The sequence below is a fragment of the Myotis myotis genome, unplaced genomic scaffold, assembly GCF_014108235.1.
Source record: "Myotis myotis isolate mMyoMyo1 unplaced genomic scaffold, mMyoMyo1.p scaffold_m19_p_10, whole genome shotgun sequence".
In the NCBI taxonomy this organism is placed as follows: domain Eukaryota; kingdom Metazoa; phylum Chordata; class Mammalia; order Chiroptera; family Vespertilionidae; genus Myotis; species Myotis myotis.
In genome coordinates, this window is record NW_023416314.1 from 63885952 (window position 1) to 63912602 (window position 26651).

At 45.3% G+C, this 26651-nt stretch overlaps 2 protein-coding genes across 3 annotated transcripts; both read right to left on the reverse strand.

Annotated features, from left to right (window-relative positions):
* Nucleotides 1-1965: 1965 nt before the first annotated feature.
* On the reverse strand, nucleotides 1966-26651 carry FAM111A (family with sequence similarity 111 member A). Of its 2 annotated transcripts, XM_036325764.1 has the most exons (4): nucleotides 26631-26651; nucleotides 25617-25732; nucleotides 6088-6205; nucleotides 1966-3762 (listed from the first exon to the last, which is right to left on the reverse strand). In XM_036325764.1, the coding sequence occupies exons 2-4, from the start codon at nucleotides 25646-25648 to the stop codon at nucleotides 1978-1980; spliced, it is 1935 nt and encodes a 644-aa protein (XP_036181657.1). In that variant the 5' UTR covers nucleotides 25649-25732; nucleotides 26631-26651; the 3' UTR covers nucleotides 1966-1977. The 2 variants fall into 2 exon arrangements, with proteins under 2 accessions (XP_036181657.1, XP_036181658.1); XM_036325765.1 differs by lacking the exons at nucleotides 25617-25732; nucleotides 26631-26651 and adding an exon at nucleotides 19353-20814.
* On the reverse strand, nucleotides 20999-25732 carry FAM111B (family with sequence similarity 111 member B). The gene is made up of 2 exons (XM_036325763.1): nucleotides 25617-25732; nucleotides 20999-23287 (listed from the first exon to the last, which is right to left on the reverse strand). Exons 1-2 carry the CDS (start codon nucleotides 25695-25697, stop codon nucleotides 21146-21148), a joined length of 2223 nt encoding a protein of 740 aa, XP_036181656.1. The 5' UTR covers nucleotides 25698-25732; the 3' UTR covers nucleotides 20999-21145.

Consider the following 26651-nt stretch of genomic DNA (forward strand, 5'->3'; position numbering starts at 1 on the left):
TTTTTGCAGTGGGAGCTAGTGACAGAGTTCAGAAGTTTGGTAGAAGATATAAAGGGATTGGAGAGCTCTGGGGGCTGGCAAACAAGAGACAAGGTTGGCTCCTGCTACATAAGAAGGAATTGGATGTGTATCTAAATGAGGCCTTGGCTTTGAAACAGGTAACAGCCTGGAGGGAAGTTGATGGGCTTCTTGGTTTTCTTTTTTCTCATCCCTTTGGCCTGTCACACCAAGACATATTCAAATCTTCCTCTTCTTCCCCCCCTCTCCTCGCGCCCCCCCCCCCCCCCCCCCGTAATGAGGCCATGAGGCCATGAGGCCTTCTTCTTGGTTTGGGTCAAATCTTCCTCTTCTTTCCCTCATGGGGACACCAGTAATTGGATTTAAGGCCCACCAGAAATCCAAATGATCTCACCTAGAGATCCTTAACGTAATTACATCAGCAAAGACTTTATCTCCAAAAAGTCAAATTCACACTTACACATACTAGCAGCTAGAACTTGGACATATGTTTTTAGGGGACACAAAGAAGGAAATGAAAGAAACAAAGTATCAATGAGAAAAAGAGGACCACATTTAATGCTTTTGTGAGCTCATCTGGAATTCCCATGTAGAAAATAAGCAAAGACAGAAAAGAGGTGGGCAGTATGAAAGATCAAAAGGAAACAGGAAAAAACTTGTTTTTTCCTATCTGTGTGGAATTTTAGCCTGATCTTTTACTTGATACTTCTCTGTGTCAAGAAGTACCTGGTGGTAGGATTTGTTTATAGCACAATTAACTTTCAGACATAGTATGAGTGTGCAGATGACTTGCAGTTAGTAATCTGCTAAAGTTGTGACATACACTTTATGAGAAAAACTGTATTATAACCTCACTGAAAATAATTTATGATTGTATACATGTTCATGTATTTTGTGTGTATATGCCTGTGTGTGCTGGTTACCTAGCAACACCACTTTCTTAAAAAGCTAGGAACTATTTTTTCCCAGAATCCCTGTGTTCTATGGGTTAGCATCTGTCCATGAGAAAAACTCATGAGAAACTTGGAAGGTTAAAATGAAGTGGTAGGCACTGTTTCTTGGACAATCATGGAGGTCAGACAGTACTGTGTAATGTCTTCACAAGCTCCCTCTTAGAGGTTGCATCTGATGTAACAATTTTGCAACCTCTCTGGAAGTTGCGACTCTATCATCATGGTGACAAGAGGTGAGACCATCTCTTCTCTCCCCGTCCCAATGCTTTGGCTGACACCCTCCTCCTGCAGCCTTACAGATCTCTTCCCCTGCTCCTCCCACATTCATTTAACTCCTCATTCCTAATTAAATACCTTATTCTTCTAATATTCATAGTGGCTTTATTTTCCTGACAGAATATGAACTAATACCATAACTATAAACTATACATATGCTAGATCATCCAAGACAGTCCTAATTTCATGATAAATCCCATAATATCCTGAAGAATATCATGCATTTCAACAGGATGAATATATTCAAAATCCAAAAAAAGTGACAATATCAAGAGCTGGTAAAGATGTGAATCAATATGAACTCTCCTCCATTACTGGTGGGAGGGCAAAATGGTACAGCCACGTTGGAAGACAGCTCAGCAGATGCTTACGAAGTTAAACAGATTTTACCATACAGCCCAGTGATCACCCTCTTTGGTATTTACCCATTTGAATTGAAACATATGTTCACACAAAAAATTGTACACAAATGCTTATAGCAGCTTTATTTATAATCACCTCAAACTGGAAGCATCTGAGAGATTTAACAAAAGGTGAATGAATAAACAAATTGCAGTATACACATATCTTATATAATAAAGAGGGAATATGCAAATTGACCAGCACCCTGCCACAAAAGAGGGCTGTCTTAGATCCTGCCTTCAAGCAATTGAACTTAGGGCAGAGATATGGGAGGTGAAAAAAACCACAATGGTTATACTAGTTCTAGTCTCACAAACCGTCTGAATTCTCACTGTTCTCCCTCCTCAACACACCCCATTTCTACTTCCTGCTGAGTTACGCATAATTTTTCATACCATGTTCCATAATTTTGTTTAATATTATGGAGGATGGATTCCATAATGGAGCCAAACTCAATGATACTGGAATATTCACGCGTGTAGAGATTACGAAAGCCAGCAGTATGCATGGCCACCAATGAACCATTTGAATCAAACACTGGTGAGCCAGAAGACCCAAAGTAAAAACTGGTGTCATAGGTAACCACATCAGGTCTGGGACCAATTTCCTGGAAACTTCTTTGAGTGTACATATAGACATACTCTATGTTGTCATCATTACCCCCAGCCTGAAGATGTTCCCAAAATTTCTGTACTCGCAGACCCTGAGGGATTACAACACAACCATCAGTAGACTTTACCTCCCATCCTGGATAGCCAATAATATATATCAACCCACTAGATGGAGCAGGACCAATTCCGTTATATAGTCCGACAGGTACTTGTTGTCCATCGTCCTTCAGTTTCAGAACAGCATAATCAAGATGTACATCAGATATCTCAAACCAAGGTTCAACGGAAAAATACTCATTTTTTTCTTGTCTATCTTCGTAACCAAATGTCACCTTTACACATTGACCAATTATGCCTGCCCACTTACTTGGCTCTATTCCATTTCCCACAATGTCACTTATTACATGCTGACAAGTAAAAATGTACAACTCTGTAAAAACAAAGCAGGTGGCACAACCCGTATTCCCATTGTTGTCCCATTCTATGTGCCCAACTGAAGCACTATGACGAGAAAGAATTTTGAGTGTTTTAACCGGGATAGAGTTTTTTGCCTGTTTCCCAAAGTTCGTTTTATGAGCCTCAAATATTTCTTTCCCCGTTCTTATTTTCAATTCCCTTTTGAAGCTTTCTCTAATTTTTTCAGTTTCTCTTTTCAAACTAGGGCACTGGGCCACAATTTCTTCTTTTAACAGACAGGTGTTTCTTTCCTCCAACTCCAAATTCTGAAAGTCTGCCGAATCAAAATTCTGAGTGGTTGCCGAATCACAATTCTGAGTGGCTGCTACCTTAGAGCCCCCCTTTTTCTCAACCTCAACCTGAAAGAGCTTGCCCTCTAAGTCATCAACTCGCTGTGTGCTTTCTACAATGGAGTCCAGGTTTTCAATGAGTCTCCAATCAGCAGTCTCCAGAAAGGGGAGAAATCTGCTGTCCTTGCACACAGCATCCTTGACGGTTTCTCCTTTGAAAGCATAGACGCAGAGTTTGCACCCTTCTTTGTGAAGTTCCCCGCATTTGACAATCGTTTTTCTCTTCTTCCCAATTGCATGGATAAAAAATTTGACACAGTCAACAGATGCCTTGTCATACCGGCCAAATATCTGGTTCCCTTCTTTCTGCTTACGTTTACTCTGGGCAAATGTAATTTCCAGGTGGCAGTTTTCAGGAAAACAACTGAGGGGCATTCCAAGGTTTATGTAGCCTTCAATTCCTTCTATGCCCTTAACCAGCATTTCTTTGCCTTGCTGTCGTTCTCTCTCTTCTTTGACAGCCTGAAGAGTGTCAAGTGCCACGGATAAGCTAGCCCTCTCACTATGCGTGAGCCTGTGTTTCCTTTTTTTGTTTTTCCTGTGGTGTACTCCCAAGGTAATGTAAAGTACTTTATCTCGGGATATAGCCTGGTCTTTGGGTCCTTGAGCCTGAGTATTAGTTATATCACTTGGGCCTTTTCTGGAGCCCGTCTTCATTTGAGGAATACTGGGATTATTCTCTTGTTCTTTATGGACCTAAAAGGAAATGTTAAAGACTGTAAAATGATGGAAGCAACTCTTAATTTTGTCTTTCTTTTTAGTATGCAACTCACAAAATTTCTCTAGGAAACTCAGAACCAAAGGACGGTAAAAAGAATTAAACTGAAATTTGAGTTGGGAGCCAAAATATAAGCTGAGCTTCCCATCCCATCAGTTAGGTAAGCTTTTAATTGTGCCAGATTGGTGCATTTTCCCCCTGAGAAATAGGAAAGAAACAACTGTTTCTAGGTCCATCAAAAACAGAAGAGATGCTTAAAAGTCTGCCAGCTCTCTTACAGAGTTCTATCAGGTCTCTGAATAATTTTTACTTTTTCTAATCACAGTGATGGGTTGCACCAAAACTTTGTTCTTATCGCACCAAACTCAGCAAGAATAAGGTACTATGGCTTATTACTGGGCATTTAATGTTAAACAAAACCATCATCAGTTAACAATTTGGTCAAAATAACATAGTTATTTCTAATAGTAAAACCCTGATTCACCTAGCATCTTTCATGTAAAGAACTTAAATTATTTCCTCTATTACATCAATTTATTCCAAAATCTTATGAAACGAAGAGCAACAAATATGGCATCTCTGTCCTTTTGATGGAGAAACTGAGGCACTGAAAGTTTTTCCTGTAAGTGCCTTTCTTAGGATTACATAATAACCAATTAATAAAGACAGTATCAGAACTCCAATATTTAGTACAATATTTTTATGTTAGACTACATATTCTTTTCCTGTAAATTTTATATCCGCAATTCCTGTTTTTATATGTCATTGTCTTAAAAACCAGGGATGAGGGAGGAGAGAGGAATTACATAAGGAGGATTAATCAAATAGCAGAAATTCAATAACAATTTAAGAGCATCTGATCCTATGTCTAAAAGATACATATTGGTCAAGAAATATTTATCATGGCATGAGTGGCAACAGATGCCACTTGCTGGTAATGGGAATAACAATTCCAGGATTGTTGCAAAGATTAAGTGTAACATCCTGTGTGACAATCCCTAGCACAGTGACTGGCACATTAGGGAATTAACTTTTATTTTCCTTCTTTGTAAAGGTACTAATATTCTGGATTAAAACGAAACATAAGGTAATATAAATTTATTCTGGGCATAAATATGAACTCTGAAAGAGCATCCCTCCAGCCTAATGCTGTCAGAAGCATCTTTGTTGCACAGCCCATTGGAACACTAGGATGGATTTCCAACTATTCAAAGAATTCTTGGGCAGATATAAACAGTTTCAAAGAGGAACCTTGGATCTTACATGATTATTAGCTTGCACTGTCATGGAGTGGGACAGAGAAAAATAGAACTAGGCTTGGCTTGGCTTTTCTACATACTTGGATGTTCTAGTTAGAATCAGAATGAAAGAAAGGCTTTTAAGTTGCATTCTCAAATGCTCACCATTTCTCAGTCTTTCGTAATAAATTCAAGGAGCATTTTATTTTATTTTTTTTAAATATATTTTATTGATTTTTTACAGAGAGGAAGGGAGAGAGATAGAGAGTTAGAAAGATCGATGAGAGAGAAACATCGATTAGCTGCCTCCTGCACATCTCCTACTGGGGATGTGCCCGCAACCCAGGTACATGCCCTTGACCGGAATCGAACCTGGGACCCTTCAGTCCGCAGGCCGACGCTCTATCCACTGAGCCAAACCAGTTTCGGCTCAAGGAACATTTTAGACTCAAGAAGGAATACGATGGTTTGCTAATAACAGAGTTCAATTAGTACAAAGGGCCCCCACTTAATGTCAGTAAATTTGAGTCCAAGTATTCATTCCACTACTGCCTTAAGAAGCAACGCACTTCTTTTCCTCTCTTCATAAATAAATCAAGGATAAGAAAGTCCTCCCTGCTTGCTTATAGTAAGACGAAATATTTAAAAAATATTTTATAAATTATAAAGCCCTATGCAGATGTATTATTGTTATCAAAAAGATCAGCCATATTTGCATGGTATATATTCTCAAGCTATGAAATAACATTAATTTTGTTTTTATTCCATATTTTACTGTAATACATTATATTTGATTTTTGTTGTTGTTCAGGAAATGTTACAATAGCTTTTTGTTAAAGACTGCTTTGATAGGGCACCAAACTCAGCAAGAATAAGATTTTTGTTAAAATTCCTCACTGCCACCCCTCCAAACGGAAAGAATACAATGAATGAGAAAGATTTTAACTTATTTAACATTCCCTACATTCAATGAGGTAATGTCTTGGCAGGAAGACTATAAACCCAGTGTCAAGGATGGCTAAGTATAATATTGATATATTCTATAAATAGTATTTACAGACATACCTGAGGAAAATAGTCCTCAATTTTCATATTATTCCTTGCATTGAATGAGACTTTCTGTGACCTGCGTTTCTTAGAGCTCATGATGGCTTGAAGATGAATAGGCAGTTCAGCTGAAACACTACAAAGGTTCAAGTTAGAGCAGTATCATTATAGCAACCATTATTTGTACAGAGGATAGGATTAACAGGGACCTTTCCCTGTAGCTCCAGCTTCCCCCTTCTCAGAGATGTTGACTTACCAAGTAGACAGTTTATCCACCAACTATAATCACCCCAATCATAAAAGCTTTCCTTGATAGAGAACAATCCTGAACACTTTACAAAAATTATCTCTAATTGCCAGTGTCCACAGATACCATGCCAAGTAGGTACAGCTGCTTTTGCAAATGAGTAAAGTACAACTCAGACAAGATAGGTGACCTCCTCAAGGCCAAGCTACATGGCAGAGATAAAATTCAAAAGCAGATACACTAGAGAAGGAATTGCAGTTGGAGAATTCAAAAGTGTGTTCTAGCTATGCTGATGTTAAAATCTGGCCTCCACTTAAATTGCATATGGCACAAGGGGATGGTGTAATTTCAGGAAAATGATGGGGAAAGAACCATAAAGACAAAATAGATGTACAGTGAGAGTTTGCCTGGAGAGTTAGGAATGTTAGTTGCTGCTTTACTTTGTTTGTTTAAAGAGGTATTTCCCCCTCTCTGTTTCCTCTGATGTCTCCCCAGAGGAGAATGAACAATGTAAATAAAAGAGTGAAATCTTTAATCATGATAAATACCACTAGAATGGAAGCCATGGAAGGGCAGCAGCTGCCTGTCTTCATCTAACACAATGCCTGTCACATGGCAATCCCTCAGTAAAGATACATTTATAAAGATACAATGAATGTGTTGGGCCCTAAGACCCCCGGAGAGTCCAGCAGAGGAGGCGACGACCCCAAGTCAAACGCAGAGACCGAGGCTTGATGCAAGAGCAAGAGGATTTTTATTACAAGCGCAGCGCAGGGGCTCTCAGGCAGGCAGGCAACAACACAAAGGAAGTGCTGCTGACTGGAGCCCCGAGCAATTGCAGAACACGGGTTTATAAAGGCAAAAACCACACGCAGGTGGCCGGAAAACAGGGAACTGGGTTACCAGTTAACTCATAACTCATCTTTTACAGGGACAGGTCTTTGTTATTAGTTGACTCATTTCCTAAGGGGCCAGGGTGGTCTGCTATGCGCAGGCCGATCCCGAGGAGTGATAAGATAACTATGCTATGACCAGATCAGGGCGCCAGAGCTTTACGGGAAAGGTCAGGAGGGGGAAGTTCTCTTTAATCTTTACATTAACCAGAGCTTACTGGAAAAGCTGGTCCAGGGGGAAGGGGGGGGGTTTTCAGCGGCCTTACATTCCCCCCTTTTCTTGTGGGAAGTTCCAATCATGGAACTACAGGCTAATGTTTGAGGGTACAGGCTGATACCGCTGTTGAAGGACCATTACCTGAACTGCACTAATCCGGTCCTGGATGAAGGCGATTAAGCGGTTTACTATGCATGGCCCGAATGTCAAAAGGAGGAGTAAAATGATCAGGGGTCCCACGAGAGAGGATATCAGGGTTGTGAACCACGGTGAGCTGTTAAACCAACTTTCAAACCAGCCTTGCTTGGCCTCTCGCTCTCTTTTGCGAGTTTCTAATCTCTCCCTAAGTTTTGACATGGAATCCTTTATCACCCCTGAATGATCAGCGTAGAAACAGCATTGTTCCCTGAGAGCTGCACACAGCCCTCCCTCCTTTAAGAATAGGAGATCTAGTCCTCTCCTATTTTGTAGGACTACTTCAGACAAAGAGGTTAGAGACTCCTCAAGTTTAGTTATGGAGTGCTCTATATGTTTGAGGTCTTCATCTATAGCAGCTCTGAGCTCCTCAGTATAGGTGGGGCCTTTAATGAGGGCTGTTGTCCCTGTTCCTACTCCTGCCGCGACCCCTAGACCTAGGAGAGCAGCCAAGGTCAGTGAAACAAGTTCCCGTTTATCCCGATGGGAAGGAGAATAGGAGTCAAATTCTTTTTCAAATGCATTAGCTTGATAATACATGATCCTGGGGACTAGTTGGACAAGGATACAATAATCTTGAGAACGGTTAAAGGCCTGGGCTGCTAAACATGGAGTAAGTCCCGTACTACAGGCCCACCATCCCCCTGTTGGGGGCACTAAGTAATAGCTTGCAGAGGAGGGATATGCCAGGTTCTCCTTGCAGAGATGCTGGCGGTCCTTTGGCACCTGTCCTATACATGTGCCTTGCCCTGAGACCTCAGTAAGGGTCAACTTCCCCTGCTGTCCCCACGAACAGTGGTCATGGCTGGTGGTGTTGGTATAGTTTCCCTGGAAGGCTATGCCCTCATAGTAGGGGGGCCCTGTAGTTAGGCAGAGCCAGCAAGACTCAGTTAGGTTAGACTTGGACATGTTTAAAGAACTAAAGGCCCCCTCTACCAAGCCTAATAGCCTCTGACCTGAGTTTGTCTCTAGTTCTATGGGGTTGGCCTGTTCCTCCCTGGAGGCTGGGCTAGTTCCTGCCACGGTGGTGGTGGCAAGAGGCCTTTCTTTCGTGGGGAGCTGCCGGCTGGACAAGACGGTGTTGGGTCCTACTGCAACTGGTGGCCTGTAATCCTGTACATCTAATCTTATCTTAAAAAGGAGGCCATCATCATGTTGGTCCTTATACAGCCGGATCCCCCATGTCACTCCCCAGCGCCACTTGTTTAGGTCGTATGACCGCCCAGCTGAGGTGAAGGAGATATTCAGGGCGTTAACCCAACCCCTATGTCCGGAGGTTTGGCTCTCATTTCTCCGAACCTGGATGAGGTCCCACTCGGGGGGCCCTCTGATCCAATATCCAGTACCAGTTGTCTCACATCCCCATTCTGCACAGAAATACTCTCGTTCAGATCCACAATTCTTTCTATGTCCCTGCCTGTCTTTGGGGCACACATAGAATTGGGTCATCGTAAGACGCTCACGGGCCCCCAGATAACTACAGTGAACTCCAAATTGCAAATCTCTTCCTTTTCCTATGTAAGCTCGGGTCTCTATACCTGCTTTAGTCTCTTCTACTGTTCTCTCAGGGAGGTCCCATAGTCTGTATCCTGCTGCCATAGCGCAGAGGTCTGGCGTTAAGTCTGGCCACCATGTCCCTTTAGGTGCTATATTGGTGACCGACCAGGCCGTCTGTCCGGTGTGGGGGGACATTACCCTCCAAGTTAGTCTCTTTGGGGCATGGGGGTTGCTACTTATCAGCGGCAGGCTCAGCAGGAAGAGGGCGGCGGCAAATCCGTAGCTTGAGAGGGTTGTCTGTCTTCTCCACAGTCCATCCATGATCGGTGTCGTCTGATGGGGGTGCCCGCTTGACGTGGGAGGCGTGGATCCAAGCAGCTACACCGTCTACCTTGACCGCTGTTGGGGTTGTCAGCAATACCAGGTGGGGTCCCTTCCACCTCGGCTCGAGATTAGCGGCCCGATGGCGTCTGATGTACACAAAGTCTCCGACCTGGAACTGGTGGGGGACTTGCAGTTCTCCTGGTTGGTAGAGGGCGGCCAGGGGAGTCCACACCTCCTTCTGGACAGTCTCGAGGGCCTTCAGCCTGGCAAGCAGGGATTGAGGGGTGTGAGTGTCTGTGGGCACGGACCAAGGGTCAGCGGCTAGGGGCGGAGGGGCCCCAAACAAAACCTCGAACGGTGTCACCCCCAAGGGGCCTGGGGTGTTTCGCGCGCGGAAAAGGGCAAAGGGAAGGAGGACCGTCCAGTCTGCCACGCCAGTCTCTAAGGACAATTTAGTCATAGCCTCTTTTAATGTTCTATTCATTCTTTCTACCTGACCTGAACTCTGGGGCCTGTAAGCACAATGCAATTTCCAATCCGCCCCTAGTATCTTGGCCATTCCCTGACTTACCTGGGCAACAAAAGCTGGACCGTTGTCTGATCCAATTACCTTAGGAGTTCCAAACCGTGGAAAGATGTCTTCTAAGATCTTCTTGGCGACCACAGTTGCAGTTTCTCTTTTGGTAGGGAAGGCTTCTACCCAACCTGAGAAGGTATCTATGAAAACTAAAAGATATTTATAACCGTATCGGGCGGGCTTCACTTCTGTAAAATCCACCTCCCAGTAACTCCCGGGCCGGTCTCCCCTGAGCCTGTGTCCGGTCCCGACCTGGGATGAATGTACATTTACCAGCTGACACGCCTTGCATTGCTTAACTACTTCTTCTGAAAGGCGATCGAGTCCTTTGACATAGTGTCCCGTTGCCCGGCTGGTGGAGCTGAGGTGTTTGGCCCCCAGGTGGGTAAGGCGATGCAGTTGTTGGAGGTAGGCAGTGGCTGCCGCCCTTGGTACTACCATTTTTTCCCCTGCAGTTCTCCACACTCCTAGTTTGTCCTTATGGTATTTTTCTGGCCTTTTAAGCAGGTCTTTTTCCTCCTCTAGGGTGTAGTGGAGGGTCTCTGGCTGTGGTGCTGCGGGGCCAACAGCGAGGGCGAGTAGCCGGGGCCCTAGAGCGGCCTGCCTTGCCTCGGCATCCGCTTTCCTGTTTCCTATAGCTGTTTCCGAGGTCCCTTTCTGGTGGCCGGGACAATGGATGATAGCTACCTCCTGGGGGGCATGAATGGCTTCTAGGAGGTCGAGGATTTCCTTTTTATTTTTAATTTCCTTTCCTGCTGAGGTGAGGAGACCTCTCTGACGGTATATAGCCCCGTGCACATGAGCAGTGGCAAAAGCATAACGACTGTCAGTATAAATATTAGCCCGGCTGTTCTCTGCCAGCCTGAGAGCCTGTGTCAGAGCAATTAATTCAGCCTTCTGGGCCGAAGTCCCTTCGGGCAAGCTACTAGCCCAGATAGTCCGGTCCTTGCTGACCACAGCCGCTCCCGCCACCCTCTTACCTTCATAGAGGTAGCTGCTTCCATCCGTGTACCAGGTGAGTTGAGGTTCTGGCAAGGGGGAATCTTTGAGGTCTCTCCTCGGCCCTGTTTCCTCTGCCAGAATGTCACGGCATGAGTGTAGGACTTCTTTGCTCTCAGGATTTACTTCCGGTAGTAAGGTTGCTGGGTTGAGAGCTACCGGAGCCCCGAAGCGGATTCGATCTTCACTTAGCAGGAGACTCTGGTAGTGAGTCATCCGGGCGTTGGATAGCCACCAGTCCGGTGGCTGTCGGATAACACTCTCGAGAGTGTGTGGGGCCACCACAGTTAGTTTCTGCCCCAAGGTAAGTTTGTCCGCATCTCTTACAAGCAGGGCAGTAGCTGCAATTGCTCTTAGACAGCCTGGCCACCCCCTAGCCACTGGGTCTAGTCTCTTGGATAAATAGGCTACCGGCCTCTTCCAGGGGCCTAAGGTTTGAGTTAGGACCCCCCTGGCTACTCCCTTTCTTTCATCTATGAACAGAGTGAAGGGCTTGGCCACATCTGGTAAGGCCAACGCTGGCGCCGAGAGAAGAGCCTTTTTAATGTCGTCAAAGGCTTTCTGATGAGTCTCCCCCCACTCGAAGGGGTTCCCTTGTTTTGTCAGCGGGTATAGGGGCTCCGCTAGGGTTGCAAAACCTGGAATCCAGAGGCGGCAGAATCCAGCTGTTCCCAGGAACTCGCGTACCTGCCGGGGGGTCTGCGGTCTGGGAATCTGGGTGACTGTGCTTTTTCGGGCTTCAGTGAGCCACCTCTTTCCCCCTTCTAGTGCGTATCCTAAATAGGTCACTCTCCGCTGACATATCTGGGCCTTCTTGGCCGAGACCCGGTATCCTAGGCGGGAGAGCTCTAAAAGCAAGGCCCCGGTACCTGTTTCACAGTCCTCCTTAGTAGCTCCGGCGAGGAGAAGGTCATCCACGTACTGGAGAAGGGTGACTTGCGGGTGGTCAGCACGGAAAGCAGCCAGGTCTTGATGAAGAGCCTCATCGAAGATAGTGGGGGAATTTTTGAATCCTTGCGGAAGTCGGGTCCAAGTCAGCTGCCCCGTTATTCCCGAATCTGGGTCTCTCCACTCGAAGGCGAAAATATTCTGGCTGGCAGGATGCAGTCTCAAGCAGAAGAAGGCATCTTTTAAGTCTAGGACTGAATACCACACATGGGACGGAGGGATAGAGCTTAAGAGATTGTAAGGATTGGGGACCGTGGGATGAATATCCTGTACCCTCTTGTTGACTTCTCTTAAATCCTGCACCGGTCGGTAGTCATCAGTTCCGGGCTTTTTTTACCGGGAGGAGTGGGGTGTTCCACGGGGAGTGGCACTTAACGAGGACTCCAAGGCGTAGGAGGCGTTGGACATGAACCTTGATCCCCCTCCAGGCTTCTTTTGCCATGGGGTACTGTCGTACTGCAATCGGGGTTGCAGTGGACTTAAGCTCTACTATCACGGGGGGCCGTTCGGTAGCTAAGCCCATCCCTGCGGTTTCAGCCCAAGCTTTGGGGTATTGCTGTAACCATCCCGCTATCCTCTCGTCCTTTCGGACATTACTCTCAAACAGCCGATGCTCGTCTTCGAGCTGGAGTGTCAAGAGAGTAATTGGCTCTCCATGTTGGGTCAGGGTCGGCCCCCGTGGGGTGAAAGTGATCTGAGCCCCCATTTTGGTTAGCAAGTCTCTTCCCAGAAGGGGGGCTGGACACTCGGGTATTACTAAGAAGGAATGAGTCACTCTTCCCGTGCCTAGATCAACTGTCCGGGTGGTGGTCCAGGAATATTGCTCATTTCCCGTTGCCCCTATCACCCAGGAGGTCTTCTGGGAGACTGGTCCTAGTGGTTTCTTAAGAACTGAATATTGGGCCCCTGTGTCTACCAGAAAGTTAACAGGCTTCCCCTCCACCTTAAGAGTTACCCTAGGCTCGGGGAGGGGATCCGAGCCCCGACTTCCTCAATCACTATCTTCCTGGAGTGCCAGCGCCTTCTTTGCTAGTCTCTTTGGGCACTCCCGCTTCCAATGTCCTTCTTCCTTGCAATAAGCACATTGATTCTTCCTTAACGGTGGCCTGTTGCCCAGGGCCCCTGCCTGTCTTCCTTTTCCTCTCTCCTGTGGCTTACTCCCTTCTATTGCTGCGGCCAAGATACGGGTTAGTCTCTGCTCTTCCCTTTTTTCCTTTTTCTCCTCCTTCTCCTCTCTCTCTCTCTCCTTCCGCTGCTCCTTTTCCTCCTCGGTCTCCCTCTTATGGTACACTTTCTCTGCTTCCTTAACTAAATCTTGGAGGGTAAAGTCCTGCAATCCCTCAAGTCTCTGCAGCTTTTTCTTAATATCTAATGCTGACTGCCCTATGAAAGCCATAGCTACTGAGGCCCTCTGCCCCTCCGAGGTGGGGTCAAACGGGGTGTACCGTCTGAACGCCTCCATTAATCGCTCGAGAAAAACAGAAGGCGGTTCAGTGGGCCCCTGTATGACCTCTCTTACCTTAGCCAAATTCGTGGGGCGCCGAGCTGCCCCTCTGAGGCCGGCCACTAGTGTCTGGCGGTAGACCTTCAGGTGCTCCCTACCTTCTGCCGTGTTGAAGTCCCAGTCCGGCCTGGCCAGAGGAAAGGCCGCATCCACCAAATGAGGGAGTAGAGTCGGCCGGCCGTCGGGGCCAGGGGCGTTCTTCCGGGCCTCCAAGAGGATCCGCTCCCTTTCCTCTGTAGTAAAGAGAGTCTGAAGAAGCTGTTGACAATCGTCCCAAGTGGGCTGGTGAGAGAACATAAGGGACTCAACCAGCCCCGTTAGACGCTGGGGATCCTCTGAAAAGGGAGGGTGGTTAGTTTTCCAGTTATAGAGGTCTGCCGAGGAGAAGGGCCAGTATTGGAGTGGCTGGAGCGGAGCCGTTTCATTATCGTCTCCGCGGGGGGGTGGAGGCCCGTATGGTCGGAGAGGGCAGGCTACGGTCGAATCTGGAGACGCGGGATGTCTCCTCTGACTCCGGGTTCCCTGGGCCGGTCCCTCTGTTGGAGGGGCGGGAGGAGGTGCTGAAGGCTCCGGTCTCCCCGGCGGCTCTGGCTGGAGAGGAGAGGGGTAAGGGGGTGGAGAGTCCAAGAGGAGAAGATCGGTTTGAGAATCTGCCAGGGGACGTTTCGTCTGATCTGCGGCGGGAGGGGCCTGGGCCACGAGAACCCGGGAGGTTCCGGATGGCAGCCAGGGTTTCAGCCAAGAGGGAGGGTTCTGGACCAGGTCCTGCCAGACGACAATATACGGCTGCTGGTCTGGATGGCCCGCCGGGCCTGATTGGAACACCTTATTCTTTACTGCAAAAATAATAGACAGGTCAAAAGTCCCGTCCGCTGGCCATCCCACGCCTAGGGCTGGCCAGTCGGATGAACAGAAAGTCTGCCAAGGACCCTTCTTGACACTGACGGAAAGATTGAGTCCCCGACTCCGGACGTCCGTCCAGTGTGCTACTGTAAGAGAAAGAGGGGTGCTGCTTCCGTGGCCCATGTTACCTGGATGGGAGAAGAGGAGTAAAAGACAAAAACAAAGAACAAACAATGACGCGACAAGACACCGGATCCACAAGAATTTACCCAGATACAGAACGGCCGCTGAGGGATGATATCCCTCCCTAATGCTAGTCCGGCCGGACACGCGAGTGCCCGTTGCCGGACAGCCAGAACCTGAAGTGACCAAGACCTCTTGGTCACCGCCCGATCCTGGGGCGTCCCCCAGGGTGACAGTTTTTCTGGCCGAAGCCCCTACGACCAGAGGAGCCGACTCCTTACGGAGCCGACACCCTGTCTTCCTGAAAAACCGAAACTAAGAACGAACAAAGGACAAGACAAACACTAAATGACTCCGGAGTCTGCTTACCTCCAAGACCGATCCCAGCGCTTGAAGGGGGTCGCCTAATCCCGGACGAGCCCCCAAATGTTGGGCCCTAAGACCCCCGGAGAGTCCAGCAGAGGAGGCGACGACCCCAAGTCAAACGCAGAGACCGAGGCTTGATGCAAGAGCAAGAGGATTTTTATTACAAGCGCAGCGCAGGGGCTCTCAGGCAGGCAGGCAACAACACAAAGGAAGTGCTGCTGACTGGAGCCCCGAGCAATTGCAGAACACGGGTTTATAAAGGCAAAAACCACACGCAGGTGGCCGGAAAACAGGGAACTGGGTTACCAGTTAACTCATAACTCATCTTTTACAGGGACAGGTCTTTGTTATTAGTTGACTCATTTCCTAAGGGGCCAGGGTGGTCTGCTATGCGCAGGCCGATCCCGAGGAGTGATAAGATAACTATGCTATGACCAGATCAGGGCGCCAGAGCTTTACGGGAAAGGTCAGGAGGGGGAAGTTCTCTTTAATCTTTACATTAACCAGAGCTTACTGGAAAAGCTGGTCCAGGGGGAAGGGGGGGGGTTTTCAGCGGCCTTACAAATGAATGAATGGAGTATGTGTATGATGCACTAGGCCAGAGGTTCTCAACCTGTGGGTCGCGACCCCTTTGGCGGTCAAACGACCCTTTCACAGGGGTTGCCCAAGACTATCCTGCATATCAGATATTTACATTACGATTCATAACAGTAGCAACATTACAGTTATGAAGTAGCAACGAAAATAATTTTATGGTTGGGTCACAACTTGAGGAACTGTATTTAAAGGGCCAGGAGGTTGAGAACCACTGCACTATGCCCTGCTATGTGCTTTTCATAAACTACCCAATATAAATCCTTTTTGTTATTGTTTTGTTTTGTTAATCTTCACCTGAGGATTCCATTGATTTTTAGAAAGAGTGGAAGGGAGAGGGAGCGCTATGTATAAATATCCATGTGAGAGAGACACATGGATTGGTTGCCTCCTGCATGCACCCAACCAGGGTCCAGGATGGAGCCTGCAACCAAGGTACCTGCCCTTGACTGGAATCAATGACTGGCGAATGCTCTACCCAATGAGCCAAACCAGCTAGGGCCCCAATATAATTCTTACAACCCTGTGAGATAGGTATGATTAGTCCACCTGAACACCCATAGAGATTAAGCTATTTACTCAAGGTCACAAAGCCTCAGAGAATATACTTTTGATGACTTTTTATAACCATTTTCAAATAGAAAAAAAAGAGTCATATGAGCCTCCACCTACTTATCATATAGAGCTAACAAGTGCTCTTTTTTTTTTTTTTTTTTGGCAAATTGCATCATTTAAAAAAATTATTAGATTATTTTACAGTTAGAGACATCATGACATTTTAACCCTAATCATCACTTTCTATCTCTGAAAATTTAGGACTTTTTCATATATAATCACAATACTAATTTATTCAGACCAAGATACAATTGAAGTACATAAGTTGTCTTTAATTATTATATCTCTTAACTTTATTTTATTCTAGAAAAAGCATTGATTTGTTGAAGAGAACAGAGAAGTTGTTTGCAGAAATTTCACCTCCTGGTTTACTTCTTCATGTTGTTGCTTAATTTATGCTCTGGTTCCCCTTAAGTGGTGCAGCGTCAATTTAGATAAGTTCTACTTGAGCTTGTCAAGTAGAACCTATCTAAAGACCACATTCTAAAGAAGCTCTGGTACATATGCAATGGAATATTACTTGGCCATAAAAAGAATGAAATCTTACCATTTGCGAGAACATGAATGGATCCAGAGGGCATTCTGCTAAGTGAAATAAGTCAGACAGAGAAAGACAAATACCATAGAATTTCACTTGTATGTGAAATTTAAAGAATGAGATAAATGAACAATAAAACAAAAACAGACTAATACAGAGAACAAACTGCTGGCTGCCAGATTGGGTGGGGAGAAGGCTGGGTGAAAAAGGTGAAGGGATTAAGAAGTGCAATTGGTAGGCACAAAATAGTCATGGGGATGGAAAGTACAGCATAGGAATATAGGTAATAGTATTGCAATAACTGTGGCGCCAGGTGAGTGCTAGACTTATCCAAGGGAACACTTTGTAAGGTATATGATTGTTTAATCACTATGCTGTACACCTGAAACTAACACAAAATAATATTAAACGTAAACTATAATTGGAAAAGAATAAATTAAAAAGCATGAATAAGTAGTCTCTAATTTAGCTCTTTCTTAATTACACTAATAAATACCATTTTTAAATTTTGAGATGAAAATAGAGACTATGCTCATACTCTTAGCCATTCCACTATGCTCCCCTGGCTTCAACATTTTTGGTAATGCATTTCTCAGGAAACGCACTTCAGCCTCTCTCAGCCTTAGTTTTCCATTTGTTCATTTTTTGGATGCTTTGAGCATTTATTACTTTTATTTTCAATATAATTTATTTATTGTAAGTTTACATAATTTTAAAATAATGGCTACATTTTACAACTGTTTCTCAGTTTCTGAAAATTTGACAATTGGCTTTTACAAGCTGCTAGGCTCTTACTCATACACATCACTACCCCTAAGACTTAGAACCATAAGGTAAAAGGTTTGAAACTTTCTTAAATATTTAAACCATAACAAAGTTAAAAAATAAGATGTAAGTAACAAAAAATAGATTAATTGCCTTTCTGCAAGGCAATTTAATAATACATAACAAAATATAAGCCTTACTAATTCTTTGTCCAAGCCATTTCACTTTCATTCATTCTGTTAAGCATATTTATTGAGAACCTATTACTGTATGTGCCAGGAACTTCTTTTTATTTTTATTGAATTTATTGGGGTTACATTGGCTAATAAAATTATATAGGTTTCAGGTGTACAAATTGCTTCAGCTTCTCTCAGCCTTAGTTTTCTGTTTGTAAACTTGGGTGGGCTGGTCCATTTCCAGCCCACTCAATGGCTCCCCCTTGTAATTCATTTCCCCTCTCATCTCTCTTCTCTGTCTCCCCCTGCTCCCTCCCCCCTCCCCTCCTTTCTCTCTACACCTGGTTCTTCTGGTCTTTCTGGTTCCTCCTCTCTCCCCTCCCCTCCTGCCTCTCCCTCTCCTTTTCTCCCTTCTCATCTCTCTGGCGCTGGGCTGGCGCACTAGAGCTGAGCTAGGCTGTAGAGAGCAGGGACCTGGTCTCGGCTGACCCTAGGCCTCCATCAAGCCCACTGCCACTCCCCCCAGAACACAGCCGTGACAAGAAGCATCCGCTGAAATAAAACCTGTGCCCGCTGGACCCCGCATGTGGGCAGCGCTGTCTGGCCCACTTGGGGTAGGGGGCGGGCAGCTTCTTCCACACTCCAGGCCTGCAGACTCCCGAGCACCCGCACGCAGGCCCAGCAGAGCACCCCTGCGTCCCAGCACCCGCCTTCACCCATTCCACGGATCACCTCGGCACCACCAACACCGGAGGTCGGCTCTTGTGGGAGCTGCGGAGATAGCTAGCAGGCCCAGGAGAGCGCACCCTGTTAGCTCGGACCCGGACCCAGACCCGGACCCGCTGGACAGGCAGAGGGTGGGGACGAGATCTGAAAAGACCCGGAACCGCCGCTCTGCTGGCCTCAGGGTTACTTTCGCTTTCATATCTGCCTAAACTTCCCCCAAACCCTTCCCTCTCCCCTACTTCGCCCCATGCCATCTTCTTTGCTTTCTTTGGACACGGAAGAAGCAGTAGTCAGGTGAAGAATTTGATGTTGGTTTCAGAAAGTCCCACCAGCCTGAAACAACCTTCGGGACAGATCGACCAGAGCCTATGTTGGCAAGGACCTGGACACCATTGGGTTGGGGGCAGTCACAAGTGAAGTGCACCCTATGGTTACAGGGGTGGCTGCCTGGAGACATTCACCAGGCTGCAAGGAGGGGCAGCAAGGCAGAGCGGGTTTTGAGGAGCTAGAGCTGGTCTCTGTTCCTCAAACAGGACACAGGGAGAAAACTCTGGGTTATGCGCAGAGGGCTCCCCTCAGGTGTTCAGCTGAGAAGGCACAGGGCAGCAATGGTGGAGACAACCTAACAGCAGGAAAGAACCTCTTTCCCCCCTTCTCACCTCTCCCCCCTCCCCCAACAACAAAAATACAAATAGATGGTATTTTCCCCAAACCCTTTCCCTACACCCCGCTGGGCATCTCAGTTTCCTCATTTGTAAATTAAGGAGCTTGGCTCAGGTTACACTTTGTGCCTGTGAATCCCCTCCCCGCTGTGGACTTGTGACCATGGAAAGCAGGGGGCCCCACCCTCCCGGATCACCATGCAGTACTTCTGGAGCTGCTCACAGCCTGTCAGTTGGAACAGCTGCCTAGACGGTCTCCAAGTGACTTCCCAGGTGTAAAACTATTCAGCTTGGAAGGTGGGGAGCAGGAAGGGGGTCCCACAATGGGAAGCTGCCTATCCCCCCCTCCATACCGCCATGCCAATCACCCCCTGAGACCTCCAGGCCACACCCAAATGCAGAAGAAACACTCACAGAAGCGGAGGATCTGCCCCAACCGTGCCAGTGGCCGCTGCAGTGGGAGAGGAGCTTTGCAGATGGCGCTCAGCTGGCTCTCCCGTGAACTGCCACCCCGCAGGAAGTTAGAAAGCCCGCGCTTCGCACCGGACACAGCTTGTGGCCAATAGAAGGCCAGGTTGCTGCCGCCAAAAGGCATGCCAGAAAGGGCGGGCCGACTGGGGAGTTTCCAGAAGTCCAGGGAGGACTGGGGAGTTTCTAAAAGTCCAGGACCGGCCCCGCGCAGCAGCCCTCGCTATCACTAGGGTCCTGCTGCGTCTCACTGCGAATTTCGCAACTTGGTCCACAGCCAGCTTCGACCTTCAGTGACAGACTCTCGCAATCCTGTCCCTCCATAGTTTCCCCGCCCTTCTGGGTCCATTGTAGTCACCCCAGAAGCTGAGTCAGGACTGAGCGGGTGTGGGAGGAGCCAGGGGACCCGTGATTTCCTGGCGGGAACAGATTGCACTGAGCTGGAACAGTGCTCCAGGCGACCAGAATTGCTTTGTGCGCCCTGTCACAGCTCTCCCGCCCCCCGTCCTGTGTGCTTTGTGCCGGGTGGGCGGCTGCGATGGGACTAGCACCCCGGGCCAGACCTGGGGCCGCTACGGAAAATCGCGTAGACTAGGTCCAGCTCCCGCGGGCGTCCATTCGCGCCCTGCGCTACACCAACTCCCATAAGACAGAGTGGCCCCAAAGCAGAGAACTGAGGTCTAGTGAGACTTGGGGACCCCCACTCTGCCTCCCACTTTCCCGCAGGCAAATGGGCCAACTTGTCAGAAGGGCTGATGCACAGCAGATGGGGCCCAGCAGGAGGAAGGAGAGGCCAGCGCCACACTCCTGGTGTCCAGGACGCGCCTTAATAGAGGGTCCTGATGGAGGACTCCAGAGTCAGGCATCTCCCAACAGATAGTCAAACAGTGCTTTGCAAGGGGCTCAAGGAAGCATCTTAGTGTTTAAGAACCTGAAGAAGAGCAGATGCCTTCAGTATTGGGTGTCATGTTAGAACTTTTGGTTAAAGAGGGGGACAATGTAATTGGTAGGTGATGATGGTGACAACTCTTATGTAACTTACAGAAAAATAGATGTTTATGTGTGGGTGGGATGATGGGCAAAGCTTTTCCTAACTTGACCTAATGTAAAGAATACACTGAGAACTGCCATCACTGCTTTGATTCTGGGTGCTGGGTGGGGTTTGCAGAGAGCACACTTTCAGAGCCAAATTGTAAAAATAGTATGAAAAAAGTTAAGGAAAAAACTGATGGTAGCAACATGTATGTAAAGGTGGAGAGCAAATTATTGTCTGAGGGGACTTGCTGATTGTCTTTGTAGAATCTGTAGATATGAAAAAGTTAGGAAGGGCAAGAGGCGGTAGAGAAAGGTGCTGTGGAAATAGTCTGGCATCTCTGGGGAGAGAATGCGCCCTGGGAATGAACAGAACTTAAGGAGCATCATTTCACTAAGCTCCTTGTAGGTGTGTTTCCCCTTTAACTTGTTAGACACAGAACAAGAATCACTTCACCAGGGTGGTGTTTAGGGTGGCAAATACCAAATTCTTTGTACGTAAATAAGGAAGATGCATATTTTAACCGAGACTTAAGATTGTTTCCATTTTGTTAAGCCAATGAGAAAGAACGTCAGTATTTATTTCAAGTCTACTATGTATTTTGCACATGCACACAATTCTCTAAATGTTTTTTAATCAAGAAAACCCAGTTATTATACTTTAAGAAAGCAGTCCCACATACTCTAAATTCTTGAGATATTTTCTTCTAATGGTCCATGGGTTCCATCTGATGATGTTGGAGTGAAGACTCTTGTTTATTATTTTTCTCTTGATCAAGGTTCTCATTTTTCTCTTGGGTTAACAGTTTATGAAAGGCCTCATTTTTCTGTTTAATATCACAAAGAACTGATTCCATAGAATAGCCATATTCAATAAAGGCATACTCCTTACCTTCACGTTTATAAAACTGCCCAAAGGAGTGTATAGCAACGACTTGGTGAGATGCATTAAACACTGGGGAGCCAGAGGACCCACTTGAAAAACAAGTATCATAACTAAGTGCATCTCCGCGCCAAGCCACAGGTGGGAAACTTCTTGGGGTAAACATAGAGAAAGCATGGGGTTCTGAATTCTGAACAAGGTCTGAGTACCTCCCTACACGATCCACTAGAGTAATCACAGTACACTCATCTATTTCTTTTACCTGGCCTTCTGGGTGACCAATTAAATAAAGAACCACTAGATGGCAAAGAGGAAATTTGTCCCCAAATAGACCTGGAGGAAGTCCATTTCCATTTGCTCTTAGTTTTAAAATGGCATAATCCAGACCTTTATCAGACACTTCAAACCATGGCTCAATGAAAAACCATTCTTCAGAAGGAGGGTGGAATGTTTTATAAGTGAAAGTTACCTTTGCACATTTGCCTATTATATCTGGCCACAAACTTGGCTCTGTGCCTTCTCCCACCATCATGTGTACAACATGTAGAGAGGTGAAAATGTAACCATTATTGAAGACAAAACAAGTAGCATTGCCTTTGTTTCTATTATTGTTCCAACGGATGTACCCAACTGACTCACTACGTTGGGTACGAAGCTCATAGTTTGCAACTGTAGAAGAATTTTTAGTCGCTTTTGCGAAGTGCTTTTCATATATGTTGAATTGTTGAGATGGTGACAGCTTGTTTCTCCTCTGTTCTTTCTGAAAAAACTTTTTCATATGAAGTGCATATTTACTAAAATTTGGATATTGCTGAATTATCACTGTAGTCAACATTTTGCAATTCTTTAGCCAGGGATCAGTTGTCTCCTCCTGGATATCCCACTTAATAACAGATTGCATACCCAGACGTGGCCTTTGCCAAATAAGTGAGATTTGTTTGCTGTATTTTCTTTTGTGATTTTTCCGATAATGATCTTTAATTTCGGAAATTGTCCGGCGTCTTTTATTTTCAATGTCATGTCCTAGACTTCGAGGTGGGAAAACTTTTTTTCGGCTGTATTCTACATCTTCAGTCTCTCCATCTGTCTCTGGTTTGAGAACCTGGACCTGAGATGGCATCTGATTCTGGGGACTGATTTCACCAGTGGCACTTTCATTCTTCTGCTCAATTTCCTTATGGGTACGTTTCTTGCCAGATGGCTTTTTAGGAATTTCCATTTCTAAGGTTTTCCCAGATACGTCCTCCACTTTGGACTGTTTTTCATAAACCTTCTTATGATTTTCTATGAGTTTCCACTTTAATTGGTCCAGGTCAGGCCGAAATCGACCATCCTTACACAGGGCTTCTTGGATAGTCTCACCCTTCAAGGCATAGACACAAAGTGTACTTGCCTTTTCATGAAATGCCCTGCTCTTAACAATAGTCTTAGTTTCCTTCCCAATAGCCAGAACATGAAAAAGAATGCATTCGACGTCATTGGGATTTTCATATGGGCGTAATAGCTGATCATTTTCCCCAGTGGAAGAAGTATCATTTTCTTTCTTGTTCCCCTTTCTTTTACTAAAAAATATTTTTAAATGAGAACCTGTAGGGAGGCACTTGAGAGGCATTCCTAAATTTACACATCCTCTTATTGTTTTCTCTCCATAAGCATTAATGTTCTTATTTAAATGCTTCTCCATCCTTTCACGGAAATTTTCATTAGCTGTCAGAGCTGAGTAGATACTCTCATTGAGTTCGCCGGATGCTGCATTTTCACTATGGTCTAATTTTCCGGATCTTTCAGCCCAACTAAAAGTGAAATTACGTCTTTCACTGACTCTACCATTTGGGTTCTGAGTTTTAAGAGATGTTTCATGCCCACTGACTTCGCATTTAAGTGCAATGGTGCTGCTGCATCCTCTGTTGTCAGATGGAGAATGATCATCAGGTGTGCCAGCACACGTCTGCTCCGTGCCAGTATCCTTAAGAAAGAAAAGATGAAACTTTCTATCAGAATCACCCTAAAGAATAGTGTTTCATGTCCTTATAATTGGAAAAGTAATTGATAATATGGTGGATAGTCAAGAGTGGAGAAAAATGTCCATCATTAGTCCACTGCCAGAGATATACGTGTATTTTGTTTTCTCCCCTACGATTTAATATAAATCTTATGTTACTTAAATTATATTATTCTGTCTAAGAGTTGATTTTTCATTAAGCCATCCCCCAGTGCTTTCACTTCTGTAGAAAACCTTTGAAAACACAATATAATATTTTCGTGTACAATAATTTTTAATCCATTCCTCTTTGCTATATATATATTTAGAATGTTTTCAATGTTTCACTACTCTGATATGATAAACAGTTCTACACTTAAACATTTCTGTCTGCCCATCTGATTATTTCCCTAGGCCAGATTCTTGGCAGTGGAAATACTGGTACTAAGCTTATAAATGTATTTCACAACAACTCCACTGCCAAACTGCTTTCCAGAAAAATCTCATCAACTCACCTCCATTGTCCAACAAGATTAGTGTGTGGTTTAATAATAATAATTTCAGTATTATAATTTTAAATGTTTGGCAATTTGTAGATGAAATGTTATCTAATTTGACTGTTTTTATTTTTTTTATTATTTTTTTTTAATTTATTGCTTAAAGTATTACAAAGGGTATTACATATGTGTCCATTTTATCCCCCCGCCCTAGACAGTCCCCTAGCCTCCCCTATCCCCCAGTGTTTTATGTCCATTGGTTATGCTTATATGCATGCATACAAGTCCTTTAGTTGATCTCTTACCCCCCTACCTCCTGCCCCCCAACCCTCCCCGGCCTTCCCGCTGCAGTTTGACAATCTGTTTGAGGCAGCTCTGCCTCTGTATCTATTATTGTTCAAAAGTTTATAATGGTCTCTATTATCCATGAATGAGTGAGATCATGTGGTATTTTTCCTTCATTGACTGGCTTATTTCACTTAGCATAATGCTCTCCAGTTCCATGCATGACGTTGCAAATGGTAAGAGTTCCTTCCTTTTTACAGCAGCATAGTATTCCATCGTGTAGATGTACCACAGTTTTCTAATCCATTCATCTACTGATGGGCACTTAGGCTGTTTCCAGATCTTAGCTATGGTGAATTGTGCTGCTATGAACATAGGGGTGCATATATCCTTTCTGATTGGTGTTTCTGGTTTCTTGGGATATATTCCTAGAAGTGGGATCACAGGGTCAAATGGGAGTTCCATTTTCAGTTTTTTAAGGAAACTCCATACTGTCTTCCATAGTGGCTGCACCAGTCTGCATTCCCACCAGCAGTGCACAAGTGTTCCTTTTTCTCCACATCCTCTCCAGCACTTGTCGTTTATTGATTTGTTGATGATAGCCAGTCTGACAGGTGTGAGATGGTACCTCATTGTTGTTTTGATTTGCATCTCTCGGATGATTAGTGACTTATTTGACTTATTTAAAATCTGCATTTGTTTAGTGACTGGTAAAGCTGGACATACTTAACACATCTTTTGGACATTTGAACATCATCTTTCAAAAATTCCCATTCAACATCTGTTGAGTTTCTATTGTGTATACGGTATCAACAGCACTAAAGAAATATAATGCTCGATAAATCACAATATTGGCTAGATATACAGACAGGTATACATATTCAAATACAAATGAATATACATATTCATATAAAATAAATAAGTATTCTTCTCTTTGCACACTAAAATCACTTATGTCTGGCTCAGTTTAATATTAGCATTTTGCCCATTTTTAAATAAAAAAGTGTGCTGGTCAAAAACTGGGCTCTGTTTGATTGCCTGGGTTCAATATCCTCATCTGAAGTCCATTGTTTTTGTGACTTTCTGAAAGCTGGGTTTCATTGTGGGTTTTTGCTGTTGTTGTTTTTTTTTTTCATTTGTGAAGAAAGGATGGTGATAACATGTACCACAGAGAGTTGCATTTAATGTTAAATGAGATAATCCATAGGAAGTGACAAGCATAATTCCAGGTACATAATAATTTGTCAGTAAATATGAGCTCTGTTACTATTTAGACCTGCCTATATTTCTAACATTAAGCGTCTATATTGTTGATTAGCCAACCTGTCTAACAAGGCAGTTTTTTACATTGTTAATTCATACACTATCCCTATAGAAACACATATGTGGGTGATGTCCCCAAACATATTTGGAACAACACAAGCAGAGACCATAACTGCCATTCGTTATTGAACAGTCCCCTCCAAGGACCTAATGTAGCACCATGGCTGCAGAATGCTGTTCCAGCCAAGAGGTGTAAAGTGCAGACATACCTCTGAAACTTCAGGTCTGGTACTCTGGTCATATTCAGTAGCACTGAGTGACGTGTTCTCTTCACGTTTCACGGGATTCATGATGAGTTCCAAGAGAATCTAGCACACTTCCACTACTGTCAAGATGAAGAGAGAGGAACGGGCTTATCCTCACACTTGAAAGGACCAAAACAACACAAGATATAGAAAATGACAGCTTTCAAATACTGGGCAGCGGGCAGCTCAGAACCATGACCTCTGTTCCCTGAGAGTGGGAGTGAACTGAGGTACCCCATGGACGTCTAGCTCATTGTCTGGGTCAGTTTCCAGGCCACAACTCAGGCTGTTTCCCAAATTGAGAAGACAAACTGAGGGTCATGGGAGGCCTAGGTGGTTCAAGTTTGTGAGTCAGAGTGCTGGAGAGGAGAGAGCAGCAGGTATACAGACAGAGAGATGGAGAGTTGGAGACCCTGCAGTGTGTTCCCCAAGAAATTTCAGCTAAGTCTCTGTCAGTGCATGGCAGTGATGAAACTGTTGGAAGCCAGGGGAGGAACTCCACAAAGGGAAAAGATAGAACAATCCTGAGGCACAGACAGGGCTGAGAATGGTTTCTGTGCCCAAAGGTCAAACTAGAAAACTTTATAATTCATGAGCTACTGAGGAAGAGTCCTCAGAAAGCTGCTGCCTCCACAGCTGGACAGAACCAGCCCTTCTGCAAAAGGCTGCTATGGTGCCACCTGACAAACTTGAAAGGCAAGATTTGCAAGGATACAACTGTTTCCAAGGACTGTAACTGTGTGTGAGACCATAGCTGGAAAGCATTGACAGGACTACAAGCATCTCTAGCACCTCCCCCCAACCCCCACCACAAAAGAAATGAAAGTAACTAAGCTTGCTTACCAATCAAAAATGATCAGGCATAAAAAGAAGCAGAAAAATATTGCCAGTAACATGGAGAACGATCAATGAACAGAAAGAGACCCAGAAGTGACACCTGTGGCAGACTGGTAGACAAGAACATTAAACAGGTATTACCTTGGATTTCTGGCCGAATGG

What these genes read in the sequence shown, in the direction of transcription:
- FAM111B (XM_036325763.1), bottom strand. Translation starts at nt 25,697, where the DNA reads ATGAATCCCGTGAAACGTGAAGAGAACACGTCACTCAGTGCTACTGAA. An exon ending in CCAGACCTGAAGTTTCAGAG is followed by an intron (nt 23,288 to 25,616) that starts GTATGTCTGCAC and finishes TTCTTTCTTAAG; the next exon opens with GATACTGGCACGGAGCAGAC.
- FAM111A (XM_036325764.1), bottom strand. Translation starts at nt 25,648, where the DNA reads ATGACCAGAGTACCAGACCTGAAGTTTCAGAG. An exon ending in CCAGACCTGAAGTTTCAGAG is followed by an intron (nt 6,206 to 25,616) that starts GTATGTCTGCAC and finishes GAACCTTTGTAG; the next exon opens with TGTTTCAGCTGAACTGCCTA. An exon ending in TTGAGGACTATTTTCCTCAG is followed by an intron (nt 3,763 to 6,087) that starts GTATGTCTGTAA and finishes ATTTCCTTTTAG; the next exon opens with GTCCATAAAGAACAAGAGAA.